Below are 15,171 nucleotides of genomic sequence, written 5' to 3' on the forward strand. Positions count from 1 at the left end.
GTGCTTCTTGCTTGCATTTTTAAAAATGACGAACAGACAGAAAGAGAGGATTTCTCTTTCTGTCCCATTTTTCTATTACAGAAGTTCAGAATTCTTGATTTATAGATAAATTTAGAGATATTAAGAACTGTTCTAAAAGATTCAGACTAATTCCCACAATCACAGTGTTTTTTCAAGGCAAAAATCAACATAATAAGCTATGGGACTAAATGTAGACTCAAAAAAATAGTACATTATAAGCATATACTAAAAAATAAATACATTTAAACTATTTTAAATATTTTTTTGATTTTTACCATACCAAAAAAATTGTTTTGAGACCTATTTTTACACAATGTGAGCATTATTATGCAGTGATAATTTTTGACACATAAAATATATTTTTTTCATGGAAGTACTGTAAGTTGAGGCAAAGCCCATCATCTCAAGAGTATCAATTGAAACTCAAAAGGAAACTCCAAAATTTGAAGTAGGAGGCTCAGACTTCATGGTTTAAACTGAAATAGACACAGTAGTGCATAGAGTCAACAGTCAGCAAGAATTAAAAAACTCTTTTGAAAAGTGGGCTTCAAACCACTTTCCTGCCTTTTAAAATATGCATTATAATAGAAATAGTGCAATTATTTTCTTAGTGACTCTGAATCATTGTTTTGATCATCTTCGTCCTACACAGTGATGGTGTTTAAATTTTGTGTGTTTCTGCCTCTGCTCATCAGGCATCCAGCTTGCACATCCGCAGCCATTTTACGCCTCACTTCTGACCTCCTACTTCCTTTTCATTTGTTCTTAGACTACCATGGTCTAAGAGGACCAACCAGCTTTTAAGAATTAAATATTTAGTAATAGGCTGACTGATGGCCTCAGATTCAGAAGGCAAATGATAGCCATTTCAAGCTCTCAGAGGCTCTATGAATTCTAGCTTCAGCTGTATTTGCATCTGAATTGCCTTGTGGATATTACATGTGTGAAAGCATGGGAGAATCTTTCCCTAAGATAGCCTGTTGGCAGTCAATTAAAATAATTTTAAGTTTGGCTTTGAAAATAAAATGTGGCAAATTTATACATAAAAAAGAATAAAATGATAGCTTCGGCGTACCTACCAAGGATAATGAAAATACAGCATAGCTCCCATAGGTAATTATACCAGAAAAGATGCAATGTAGAATACAGATCATAAATTTAATGCTTCTCAAATAACTTTTATATTGTGCACATAGTAATTTCCGGAAACTGTAACCTTTGAATATTCTTATCCCACTTGGTATTTTTTCTCTTAATGAAAAATCCCAAACTAAACCTTCCTCAAAATTTGACCTATGGTGATTAGAATTTGGTAGTTCATTTGTTTAAAGGAACCCAGATCTGGGAATGCAGCACAGAGTACAAGTTCAATAAATGTTTGTATATTCTTTGACAGCATTGCTGGTATCTTTGTCCCACAGAAAACACTTGACAGAAAGAGTGCCTTCTAGTTCAGCCACAACGGAGGTGCTGGGTATTTTGCCATGACAATCTATTGAGAAAGGAATTAATAAAACTGCTCTTAAAATTATCTTGCATATCAGACTCCTTTTTGAAGTTCAAGCAAGAATATAAGGTCTTAGGAGGGAAAATGTTTATACAAGCTTTATAGACCAGCACAAGTTTGTGAAGAATGTAATCTTGTCTTAAGTTTGCCCCACTAAGAACCAATTTCTCAATTTATCTTGATGTTTTTATATTTTAACACGTTTTACAGGGATTTCCACTGATCTATTCTGGAAGATAATATGATGAGTATTTTGACATCTCTAAGTCATAGCTACTACTTAGAAAATCTAAATGCATAAAAGAAAAAGAAAGGTTGGTGCTAGCAGTTGCCCATTCTTGTATAAATAAGAGCACTGGGAACAGGCAGATAAACTGAGGCAAATACAACCTATCATAGACTAATTTTTAAAAACTAACTCTGTGAATCAACTACTTTGTCCTTTAGCCCTGGCCCCAAATCTTTAAAGCACTCACAAGAAATACTGCAACCTATCAGGCAATCTTCAAAATTATCCAGAAGTGCTCTATTGACTCGGGATAAAATCCCAACTTCTGTGCACAGGACACAGGAGGCCTTTGACAAGTCCCCTGCATCTGTTCAGTTTTTTCTCCTCCACAGGTTCTGCCCCCAGTCCACAGTGTTCAAAGTTCATGTGCCCATTCACATTCTGTGCCTTCAGGTCTGCCAAACCCTCTTTCTGGAATCCACCCCTCATACTTCTCTAGCAAAAGCTCACTTCTCCCTCAACTTACAGATGCCATTCACTTCTTCTGTACAGTCCTCCCTAGCTGTGACAGGAAGAGCCAGATATTTCCTTCTCTGTGTTCAAATTTCATTGTCCATATCAATCTCAGGGAACTTACAAGTATTTTTTTACATAACTTCTTTTTCATTTGACTACATTTTTCATATAAACAGGGACTGTATTAGCTTATCTTGAACTAAAAGAGCCTAATAAATAATCTGGCAGATAGGCAGCAAGCATTTTATTAGAGTCTAGAATGAATGTGTGAGTCAGTGAATAAATTTGTAATTTTGTTCAATGTGGCTAAAACTAAACCAATGTATGTTTATTTTTAAATCAGAAAGATTATTCACTCACTGATTCACCATTGTCTAGGAGCCTTCTAAAATACAAATAGAAGACAAATTAGAATGCTCCTGGAGGACAAATAGAACATGGGCCCTGCCCTCAAGGACTCTGCAGTCTAGCTAGAAGGAATTACAGATATCACATCTATGGGTGTGTAAGATGCATTCTCAGTCTCAAAGAAGCATAACTAAAAGAATTTAGAATTGGGAGGAAGGCAGACAAAGAAACACCTTTGTGTAAATAACACTGCAGAACAAAAGCGTAGAGGCCAGAAACCATGTATTATTTTCAAAGAACTGAATGCAGCTCAGCATGGAGAAAAGGAGCCTGCATCCCGAGGCCAGGCTAGACAAGAGTGAAGAAGCCAATTCATCAAGAGCCTTGCACATCATTTCCAGAGACTTGCTCTAAAGGAATTAGTGAACACTTGAAGGAATGTAAAACAAAAGAGTCAGATTTGTGTGGTCAGCTGTCTGGGAGTGGGAGAAAAACTGGAGAGAGACAAGATTAAAGGCAAGCTTGGTTGGAGTACAAAATTGTTATTACATAAGGATCAATAACATGAGTTTAAAATACAAAAATTATTAAAAACAAAGGTACTAAGCATTTTGTAAAAACAGTAGTATAAAAAGATCTTGTAAAAACTTTCCATCAAGTTATAAGGTTGCAGGGCCTCTGTATTTTAGTTAGGGCAAACAAGATAGATGGGCAAATGGGAAAAATGAAGCCCATTGCTATTCTAACAGAACTTCATAGGACACCCTAAAAAAAGGCTTGGGTCATGACTTAGTTTTGTAAAGGGGAAGGACAATTGACATGGGAACTCTGCTCTTCTGTAATCCTCACTTTCCTCTAAAATAAACTATCTTAGTTACCTTTCCTAGTTTTTTGTAAAAGCCAAATAATTATACAAAAGCATATTGTATATGTTGAAGCACTACGCAACTATAAGGTATTATAAACATCTTTTTAAAAATCTTTGATTTGATTTAAGTAAAGCAAACAGATAATCATCAAGAAGGCTGCCAATCTATTATTAATTCCACATTTATAAAGGGGTAATACAAATCTCATCTCAGAAAACATCAGGGAATACTCCATTAGGTATAAAACAAAGGAGAACAAGTCCATAAAAATGGCATCTGCCTATTCTAGTAATGAAAAATTGTTTTTACTTCCTGAAACTCCTATTAGTGTTAGTATGAGTGAAGTGTGTACATCTTAGCATGCTGATAGCTCTGACACTAATGGACATGGTGTACACACATTTTTGCAAGTAGATAGATTACTCCATTTTTAGTAATCACACGCTTATTCAAACATATATTTTATAGTATACTGACTCAAATAGGAATTAAAATTATATTTGAGGGCTCCTTGGAGAAAAGGCTGATTTTAGGACTAGGAAAAGCAATACATAAAATGAGCCTAGAGTATCTTTCAGTCCTAGAAAGTAAGGACATGCTAAAACAAACCAACACCCTGACATTAATGGGGAGTGTAAATGGGACACAGGAGTCAATGGAAAATCCCCTAATGGCCAAAACTGGAACTATTTGAGCAAACAAAATTAATAATATAGCATGGAGTTATAATCCAAAGTATAAAATAAGTATCTATGTGTTCATACTGATGAAAATAAATGAACAAATAAATCAATGGGGGAGGAGAAACAAATTTGTGCAGAAGAATTCCAAATGATTTATGTGTGTACAGGACATTTCCTTCAAGGAGGTAGAGCCCAGCTTCCCACTCTTTAAATGAGTATTACACACAGTGACTGCCTTCCACAGAGTACAGTACGGAAAGGGAGTGAAAAAGGATAACTTTATACTGAAGAATCCCCAAAACTACTACCTTAGTCAGGTGATCAAGGTCAAAATTAACAGCAATAAACTACATCGATAGTATGTGCCCTTCATATCATGGGATGAAATGTCACTTTATCTCTACCATATTTCTTCCAAAAAACCACTACCCCAATCTAATGATGAGAAAAACATCAGACAAATCCCAATAGGGGATATTCTAGAAAATACCTAACCAGTATTCATTACAATGTTTAAGGTCACCAAAAACAAGGGAAGTCTGAGAAATTGTCACAGCCCAGATGAGCCTAAAAAGACATGAAACCACACATAAAGTGGTATGCTGGATAGATTCCTGGAACAGAAAAAAAGACGTTGGAAAAAACTAAACAAATACAAAGAAAATATGGACTTTAGTTAATAACAATGTCTACATATTGATAAGGTGATTGGATCATAGGGGTGGATCCTTCATGAATGGATTAGCACCATCCTCCCAGTGCTGTTCTCTTGATAGTGAATGAGCGAGTTGTTGTGAGATCTGGTTATTTAAAAGTGTGTAGCACCTCTCCCTCCCTCTCTTCCTCCTACTTCGACCATGGAAAGTGCTGGCTCCCCCTTCACCTTCTGCCATGACTGTAAGTTTTCTGAAGCCTCCTCAGAAGCTGAGCAGGTATCAGCATCATGCTTCCTGTACAGCCTGTGGAACCATAAGACAATTAAACCTCCTTTATTTATAAATTATAAATCTCTTCTTTATAAATTACCCAGTCTCAAGTTATTTCTTTATGGCAATGCAAGAACTGCCTTATACAAGTATGATTTACTAATTATAACTGTGCCATACTATACAAGACATAAATAATAGGGAAAACTGGATATGGGGCATAGGAAAACTCTCTGTACTATCTTCAAAATTTTTCTTTAAATCCAAACCTGTTCTAATATATAAAATCTAACTTTAAAATATGTAATTTGGGTTAGGATTTATTCTGTTTTAAAGATAATACTATTAAGAACAAAGACACAGATGTGAAGCAGAAATTTCAAAATGGACTCAAATGAACAAGAACTTCGAATGCTTTGGAAAGTGATATTATCTACATAGTCCCATTAGTGGGACCTATTTAGTCTTTGCATGGCAGCAAAGGTCTTCGTGATGGTCCATGCAGAATTTAACTGTTCATGTTATGGCATCATCTTAAATGCTTCGCAAGTTTGCATGAGCCCAAGGAATGGTAATGGTATGAGCCATGCATGCCACTTTTCCAATTGTGTGTGCCTGATCTAAGCATGTTCTCTACACATTTGTTTCATTCACTCCCTACAGTAATCCTGTGTGGTAAGTATCACTTTCATTTTCACCATGAGAGAAGTGAGACAGGTTAACCTGTGAAAGTTGCAGATAGTAGGATGAAATCGCTTTTTTGTCAGGTCCAACACACTAAAGCAAAAAGCAAAAAGGAGGAGTTCATGTTTGTATGGCTGAGATACTGTCTCAGGGACTTTATAAAACAGCCTCCATTTTACTCTCCAGACTTATGTGTAAATATGACTGTCCCTTCTGTGATCTGAAAGTGGCCTTACCCTTCTGTCCAGTACGCCGATGGCGAGTCTCCTCCCATCCCCAGATGTCTTTGTCTAAATCACTATTAAAGGACTTAACATGGCATGCTTTATCCACTTGTCTGTTGCTTCCCCCAGACTGGTCTCCCACAGGGCCAGGGCTTTGATTTTCACCTCTGCATCCACATCAGTTTAATGCAGCATTCCATACATGGCAAAGGCTCCTAAGTGATTGTGGCAGTGTGTTATTAGTACTTACACAATTGAATATTGCCACTTGCATATTTGGGAAAGATTTAAAGAAACTGATTCATGATTCAATTATTCAAACCAAATGCAAAAGTTTGTCTTTTACCCTGCTTCTCAAATAGAAAGCAATTTTAAAAGCTGTTATGTTATTTATACAGAGAAATATAAATTTAAAAGATTAATTTTAAAATAGGTAAATATATAGAGACAAATGAATGGAACCATATTGACAAATGGTGTTCTCCTTTTCAAATGTTTAAATGGAATCACATGAAATTAATTAAGTTGCTGGACTCTATTTTAAATTTGCAATTTGATTGATCTCAAGATCTTTTAGACCTTTTAACCTAATAATCCATGACAACATCATACAAGATGAAGTTCACTCATACTTGCTGGTATTTTCCTCTTCCTTCATTCTCTCTCAATGTTGATCTCCAAAAAAAGACATCTTAGTGACTTTCAAGAAAGGTACATCCTCAAATTGCTTCTCCAACCTGACCCCACCCTCCACATCCAAAGATATGAGGAAAGATGAGCATAAAACTCAGTGGAAGAAATTAAAGAGAAGCAAAGGAAGTGGGTCTGGAAATACAAGCATACTTGGGTTTAAAAAAAAAAAAGAAAGCAAGACTTGTATATATTTAGAATGTTCCTTGTTATCTAGAAATCTGTTAAAATGTTTCCTGAGTTGCATAAATAAGCCCCACCCTACACAGTAAATAAACTAAGCCAGCACAGATAAAAAAAGCCAAGATTTAGAAAGGCAAATGTGATGAATACCTGAAGAACACCCACAGAGGATCAGGAGTGTTTCTAAAAGGAATTTAGTGTGGTGGAGATGGCCTGAGGAGAAGCCCGGGAGATCTTGCTGCCTTCTCTTCCTGCCCTCAATTTTCAATGTGCAATAGGTAACAAGAGCAGGATATTACAGCTGATCTATTCCTTTTGAGAGTTTTTTGAGTCATAATTATAAGGAGATTTGAAATCAGGAAGAGTGAATTGGTCACATTCCAACACAGTCATGATTAATTTACCTATGTTGCCGAAGTATAGGCAGCATTTATATGGTGTGATGATTTCGTGCTCATCCCCCTGGCAAGAAATATTTATTGCATAATCTGCTATAGCAACCCAAAATTTACCATCAGCTCTCACCTTTTTCTTCAGCTATTTTGAAATATAAGACTTATTAATTTAAATATCAGTACCTCTGATAGGAATGTTGGAATAGTTGGAAAATAAGGGACATAGTGTCTGAGGACAAGAGCTAGGTGAAATGAAGGAAAAGCCACATTTGTTTAAAAGGAAGCAAAATGTTGAAGATAAACTTCGCACATCTGTCTGAGGCTTAGTGCTAAATAAAAATGGAGTGAATGTTGCAAGTGTGATAATCTGTGTGTATTTTAGATCTAGATATGTTAAATCTGACTTTTCAATTCCTACTGGGATAAGAATAAAGCTATTTTACTCTCCTGGAAGTTCTCTCATCTCTCCTCCGTCTCTCCCAAAATCATTCCTTCATGCCGCAGGGTGAAGCAGACATCGAGGACTATTCACCACTCTCAATCCAGGGCTCAAGTAATTATTCAAAATAGTTCCACATATTGAATGCCTGATCTAAGCATGTTCTCTACACATTTTGTTTCATTCAGTCCCTACAGTAATCCTGTGTGGTAAGCATCACTTTCATTTTCCCCATGAGAGAAGTGAGACAGGCTAACCATGTGAAAATTGCAGATACTAGAGATGAAATTGCTTTTTTGTCAGGTCCAACACACTAAAGCAAAAAGAAAGAGTTCATGCTTGTATGGCTGAGATAAAGACTGTCTCAGGGACTTTCTAAAATAACCTCACAAGAAATACTTTCTTTAGGACTACTGCAATTCAGATAAGATGTTCTCAAAAGAATACCGTTCAGTAATGGCATCTGCAGCCATTACTGGACAGGTATGTCCAGCAATGTAACTAAACTGCCATTTAATTATATTGGCAATTAGCTGATGCCAATTCTGGCTCTGAGTGTCCAAAACCAATAAACTCTGTTTCCAAGCAGCTTACATGAACTTCTCCCTGTGCCAATAAAAGCTTCCCTTTTCCCTTCCCTCTGCAGATGCATATGTGGCTGGCCATAACTGTGCAGCTTGGTCATAATCTTTATTTCTATTTCCCAAATACATTCAACATATTTGAATATATTTTTCTTTGTTGTTGTTTTCTGGGGTTAACAACCCATTGATTTTCTGAAGGTTGCACAGCTAAAAAGTGGTGGCATTGAGGTTTGAACCATGATGGCTTGTCCCTCAAAGGCCATGTCCTTTCATATTTAGTCTCATAAATTACCATGATCAGCAGTTTTCCCTGACTGGAAGATCATGCTTCAGTTGGTGGTCTGAAGTACGTCTTATTCTTGCCATTCTTGCCACTTTCATCTTCCACCCTCCAAAATCCATGTTAGCCTTCTTATTGGGCCTGGTTGATTTGCTCTCTGATTTATTCTGTATTTGTATTTATTGTTTTATTATGAGAAGAGGTTGAAAAAAAAATATCAAGATCACAGCCATCCTTGGAGAGAAAGAAAAAAACTTATGTGTTAAAATGCTGTAAGCATATGTCTTTTTGACATACCAGAAGAAGTCTTTTTGACATAGAAGAAAAATATCCAGACACTGAAGGTTTTACAAGAAATTACAAAGATTGGGAGGAAAAAGATGTTTTTCAGAAGTAAGTGAAAAATCTGACGGGCTATGCATTAAGAATGGTAATGCAATACTAACAGGCCCTGCCCTACAAAGTCATTTTTAAGTCAGCTGCTTTGTTTAATGTTCAAAGTTCCGTTTAAATCAATAGCACTTACTTTGCTTTCTTCAGTAGAAGGCATTTGCTTTCCAGTAAAACACACACACACACACACACACACACACACACACACAAAATGGGGATAGAAATGAGTCAGCCATTTCCTGTCCTAACATTCAAATCCACTTTTCTGAAAACATGATTCAAGCTGTCCAACAATAATTTAATTGGCTGTTCTGTAAATTACAAGGCTGACCACTATATAAACACCAGAGAAGTGTGCATGAGTATTAGTCATCAGCTATCATTTTTCTGATAATCTGAACTTTCTATGTATATAATCATGAAATACTATACTATAAAAGGTTATGAAAAAGTCTGCTTTCTATGCAAACTTCAACTTCTGTCATTTTTATGCATAATATGTATCATAAATTTATGACTCATGGTTAGCACAAGGTATCTGAAATAAAGCAATGTATCTAATAGGAGTGCTGATGATAACCTCTGGTGAAGGAATGGAACCCTGATATAATAAATCTATTTGATAAATGGTTAAATGGTGGCAACAAGGAGATCAATGTGAATTGGAGGGGGATATATGGGCTGCAGGTCTCTCTTTTAGCTGTGTTTTGTTTCATATATTTGTTATGGACCAGATAAAAATAACAACATAGGTTTCTCTTTTCGGTGACGACACACAATTGAGATAGTTGAAAATAGAATCAATCATATAATCAGGATATAAAATATAACATGCCAATGTAACAGCCGGTCTCCAACAATAAAGAATTCAATTGGGATGACAGTACTGTCTTAGTTTTTGATTAAAAAAAAAATTAAGGGCTGGGTGCGGTGGCTCATGCCTATAATCCCAGCACTTTGGGAGGCTGAGCAGGGGAGGATCATGAGGTCAAGAGATCAAGAGCATCCTGGCCAATATGGTGAGACCCTGTCTCAACTAAAAATACAAAAATTAGCTGGGCATGATGGTGCACATCTGTAGTCCCAGCTACTCACGAAGCTGAGGCAGGAGCAACTCTTGAACCCAGGAGGTGGAGGTTGAAGTCAGCCGAGATTGCGCCACTGCACTCCAGCACTCCAGCCTGGTGACAGAGCAAGACTCTGTCTCCAAAAAAAAAAGACATAAAAATAGAAAATACATGGTGAATAATATGGAAAGCTGTACCTGTACAATACCTGGACATTTTGAATTTATGGTCAGCTCACTATTTGTCAACGATATGTAATGCTGCCAGCAAAAGCTAATAAGATCTTGGGTTGCCTTAATACAATTAAAGTATCTGGGTTGAAGGAGGTTTCAGGCTTAATTGAAGTCTCCACAAGTTTCTGATCAGCACACATCTTACTATTAGGTTCATTTGGAATGATGCACTTCTAGAATAATATAGGCAAAGTAGAACTTATTAGAAGATCAAGAATGAAGGCAAAATAACTAAATGACAGGTATAATTGACATCAAGATATTTCAACTGGGAAAAAGAAAACTTAGCATAAGACAAAGACCTAATAGATACCTTGAAATATTTAGCTATCTGTCATTTAAAAATTCACAAATGGAAACAAGAATCTGTGAGTACAAATCCCTTTTTTCATTTTACAATTTTTTTTTAAAGACTGGATCTCACTATGTTGCCCAGGCTGGCATGCAATGGCTATTCACAGGCATGACCATAGTGCACTATAGCCTCCAACTCCTGGGCTCAAGCCATCCTCCTATCTCAGTCTCCCAAGCAGCTGAGACTGCAAGCATGTACCACTGTGCCCTCAGCAAATGTTTTTACACTCAATAATTGCATGTTCCATTCCACTGCAATTTGAAGAATTATACATTTCAGAGCAATTGTGTCATATTTAAGATTTCAATAACATTTCCTTTATTTATTCATCTTTCTTATAACTGAAGCCTCTTAATGTGCCCACAATGTGCCATGGGTTACCATTGTTTAATTTTGTCTTAAAATATTTATTTCTAGCTCTTAGGGACAGGTAAACCAAATAAAATATGTGAATTTAGCTTTCTTTTTGATTTTATCATAAGCAGGGGACTTCCAAGGGAAGTTATAAATGGTTATAAATGAGAACCTACATGACTTGTAATAATACCCTGAAATCCTCTTAAAATAATTACTGTGCTTTCTCAAGCCATTAACTTATGACCACAAATGATTATCATTAAATGAGCATCTTGGGGGGACTTGACAGTATAAGGCTTTATGCAAAAATGTCTAATAGGACTAATTTCCCTAAATGTTAGGATCCCACATTCTTTTGATATTTGAGAAATAAATATAATGAACACCATGGGCCCTTGAGACTTTCGGTTTAAGATTTTCCTTTAAAAATAATACTATTATTCTCTGAGGACATGAGAACAGTATCGCTTTATTTAGCTTAAGCAAACCGAAAATAGATCAGAGGAAATAATGTTCTTTTCTTTTCTTTTTTTTCATTATTCCAGGAAACAGAGGAAATAATTAAATGAGTGAACATATATCTTTCCTTGTTGCCCACTCATGCCAAAACTGATGTGTCTTGAAAGTACAAAATCACTTACAATGGGGGAAATACCCTTAAAATTTAAACTTGTCTTCAGAGAGAGATGCCTAGTAGTCTCAATAATTACCCTAGAATAAAGTACAATGCCGACGATTGTATTATGTACTGCAGTCTTATGAACAAGCAAACATGGTGTTTTATAGCTGCATGAGGAAGGAAGTTTACTGAAAGTAGCTATTAATGTGTTCATTTATATCCTGCCTCCCTGAATAGGCCCCAAATCTAGAGAGAATACAGAGTGGGAAATTTCACTCCCAATTTAGCCCTCTCTCCAGACTCCAGGGGAAGCTGCTCAGCTGGCCTCTCATGCAGTTGAAACTGAGCTGGACAAATTGAGCATGATCAACCACCAGGCCCACAGCCCAAGCACCAGACTGGAAAAAAACATGAGCTAGTGGACTGGACAGACTCTACCTCAAGTCAGGAACATTTCAGTGTGAGAAGTAAGAGATGCTTTCCCTGGAACCCGATGTTGGTCAAGATACTGCTGGGTCTTCTTTTAGCCGTTCCAATTTTGGAGAAAATTCTGGGAAAAATCCAGAATCTGAACTAGATTCTTAGTTGTTGTTTCAACAGCTGTTACATGTACAGCGAATAGCTGTTTGATTTTCTTAGAGCTGCTCCTGACATAAGACAATGAGGCAACACTTCATATTCAGTCTCCCTGAAATTAAACTTATTCTGCTTTGCTTTACAAACCAAGAGAAAAATGGCAATCATCTGCCAACACTGGCAAGAGTAATTAGGGCTTCTGGAAATATCTTTTTAAGGAAGTGTGTGAAGAAGGGGTTAAAAAAAAAATCTTTGTCATTATTTTGGAAATTCTGAATTTCTAGACTGAAATCCTTAGATCCCTAGTTATATCTTGTCCAACCCCATATTCCACTCTGGATGAAACTAAGTTTTAAGTAGATAATGTGTCTTACTGAACATCAACATCACACTGCCAAGTTGCAGAGCTGAGACTAGATCCAGCTTATGATCAAATGTGTGATCCTAGAGAACAGATGGCCAACCAGCCATGATTCAGCACTCATGACAACCCGAAACAGTACCTGAACAGTACCTTTCATGGTGGGTGGTGTGTACACACTCTGCTTCCTTTGCTTAGGGGATGCATTCTGTGACTGTGGAGAAAGAGAAAAAAGTAAAAGCCTTAGATTTGGATACAAAGTACAATGCCATCAGACCTGTGAGGGAAATAAATACAGTTCCATTATGAAAAGCTTTCCGATTTCTCTCTGCCATAAAATAGAATCTCATTAATGAGAAATTATATATATATGTTCAGTCATATTACAGACTTAAGAGATATATGGAGTAGGGTCTATTTAATCTTAAGATTCTTCATTCACAGCAGCCTTGAAATCATTTTACTTTCCCACCTAGTAACATTAATTTATTTTAAAAAGAAAGAGAAAAAGAGACACCAATCCTTTTCATTTAAGAGAAAAACAGTCTGAGTTCCATGACAAAGTATATTCCAAAAGCTACGTCCATGGAATAACAGTATCTGTTCATGGGATTATTGAGTGATTCAGGAGGGACACTGAGGATCCTCGGAAAGTAATAGCAATCTAACCCTCTTGAATTGGCGTGTTCAACTATTACCTCCATTTACTTTGAATTATAATGAGGTAACATCCTTCACATGTTCAAAATGTAAATTCTTTCCTAATAAAACTGCTATGTGACACTCCTATCTAAGCATTATTGGATCAGGATAAAGTTATTTTGCATTTCAAAATGACAAAAATAAGAACTTATTTCAGGGTCAAAATACAGATAAGGACATAGAGCTATATATAATAGATATACATATTATTCATTTAACAAATTATATGATCTACCCCAATTAGAAACTGGCAAAGACTGCGTTTTAATAGTATGTTGATTTGTTTTAATGTGGCATGGGAAGGGGTATTAATCAATGAGTTTTAGTGTCTAGAGCAATTATTTTGACTTTGAAAAGTTCAAGTGCAAATAGTTACAACATACTATTTGAAGATTGTTCCAGGCTTGCTATGCACATTAGGAATAACATAATGTACAAAGTTTGAAATAAACGAGAAACTGTTTTATATTGTTGTAAATAGACCTTGAGGCATCTTTCCTCATACCTATTAAAGATTAATTGCCCTTAAAGGTATCATCAAGATGTTATTTATCTAATGCAAAAGCAATCAATTAAAAACTAAAAACTTCAATAAAACAGTTACCAAATCCATATCAGCTGAGTAAATAATACAAGCAATTTTCTCCAGAATAGAGTTTTGTGATACCTGTATTTTATGCACAGGTGTAGACAGGGGAACTCTACATTAATGTTAAATACGTGAATGATTGACATTTCTGGGGCACTTCTATTTTTTCTGTCACATCTGGCTGGTTTTGAGAAGCAATCACTTCTGGGATTTTTAATGTTTAGTTCCACACACATATATAGAGATCAAATGGAAAATTAACTCAACAGAAATTTTTTATTGTCGTTAGTAACACAGTGTAAAGTTATTAATAAAAACTACTTTATGTACGAGTTTAGTTTTCAAAGCATTTCCACTTTTACTATCTCACAAAATTTTCAGAAAAGTCTTGTGATATACTATTTGATATTTTGTCCTTTCTACATTTTCCTATTTAAGTATTGCTGTATGCCTCCTCCTGCGATCTTGGGAATTGATTATTAACTCTGCATAGCATCCTATTCAATATTTATTTCATTTCTGGGAACAGGTTTATTCACTTCGTGTTCCATATATTCAACATTATATACTTCCCTGTCCTCTCCTGGATCCTATTTTCTACAAAAACTTCTACACATGCATTTGGAGGGAATAGGGAGTGACAGCGTTCAGACACCCTGCTGAATTTAAATCTTAATACATTTCTAGGCGAACTCCTCAGATCTGGTTACTCAGGCTTTGGAGGACTTCAGTCCCCCTAGACTTTGGCTTCAGGTTTTTGGCTCTACACACCAGAAGACCCTTTAAGAGATGTCATCCCTCCACCCCCATCTACTTGCTCTGGGATTCCAACATTACTTGGCTTAGCCCATGGTGTGTATATATAGTCACTCAATAAATTGAATTTGTCAATACCATATTTTGCCATTAAAAGTGATGTTTTATTTTAGAAGTTTTTTTCAGGGGTTAGCATTACATAAGTAGAGAATAAAGGTAACTGAGAGGCAGAGATTTTAATGATGCTATATTACTGTTTATTCAGTCAGAAAGAGCAATCTGAAGTTTTATTCCAGTTGTGTCATATTTTATATCACATCAAATCAAGACAATTTTTGCATTTTTAATGGATTTGAACACATGTATACAAAATATTTTTAAAAACTTACTTCTCCTTGTGTGTTGGGCACCCTCTTGTCATCTATTTCTGTAAGAGAAGTAGGTATAATGTATTATGCATGTAATATTCTTTCTTGTAATACACATATTAACATTTTCAACAACACATATCAAAATGATTTAGTAATTGCCTTATACTTATATAAAACCATAACTTACAGCTAGGAAGGAGAGGGAGACAGAGGT

The 15,171-nt window shown here is 35.9% G+C and overlaps 1 protein-coding gene across 5 annotated transcripts in view; it reads right to left on the reverse strand.

Moving 5' to 3' along the window:
- PPP1R1C (protein phosphatase 1 regulatory inhibitor subunit 1C) overlaps positions 1 to 15,171 on the reverse strand; it is a 165,024-nt gene that overhangs the window by 48,991 nt on the left and 100,862 nt on the right. For all 5 annotated transcript variants that reach the window (XM_064372849.1, XM_012468604.3, XM_064372847.1 and 2 more), the window contains 2 exons: positions 14,976 to 15,013; positions 12,693 to 12,753 (listed from right to left, as the gene is read on the reverse strand). In XM_064372849.1, the coding sequence (XP_064228919.1) occupies positions 12,693 to 12,753; positions 14,976 to 15,013 (99 nt within the window). The remainder of the gene's footprint in view (positions 1 to 12,692; positions 12,754 to 14,975; positions 15,014 to 15,171) is intronic.

Source organism: Aotus nancymaae, unplaced genomic scaffold (genome assembly GCF_030222135.1).
Source record: "Aotus nancymaae isolate 86718 unplaced genomic scaffold, 86718_ANA_hifiasm-v0.15.2.pri h1tg000008l, whole genome shotgun sequence".
NCBI lineage: Eukaryota > Metazoa > Chordata > Mammalia > Primates > Aotidae > Aotus > Aotus nancymaae.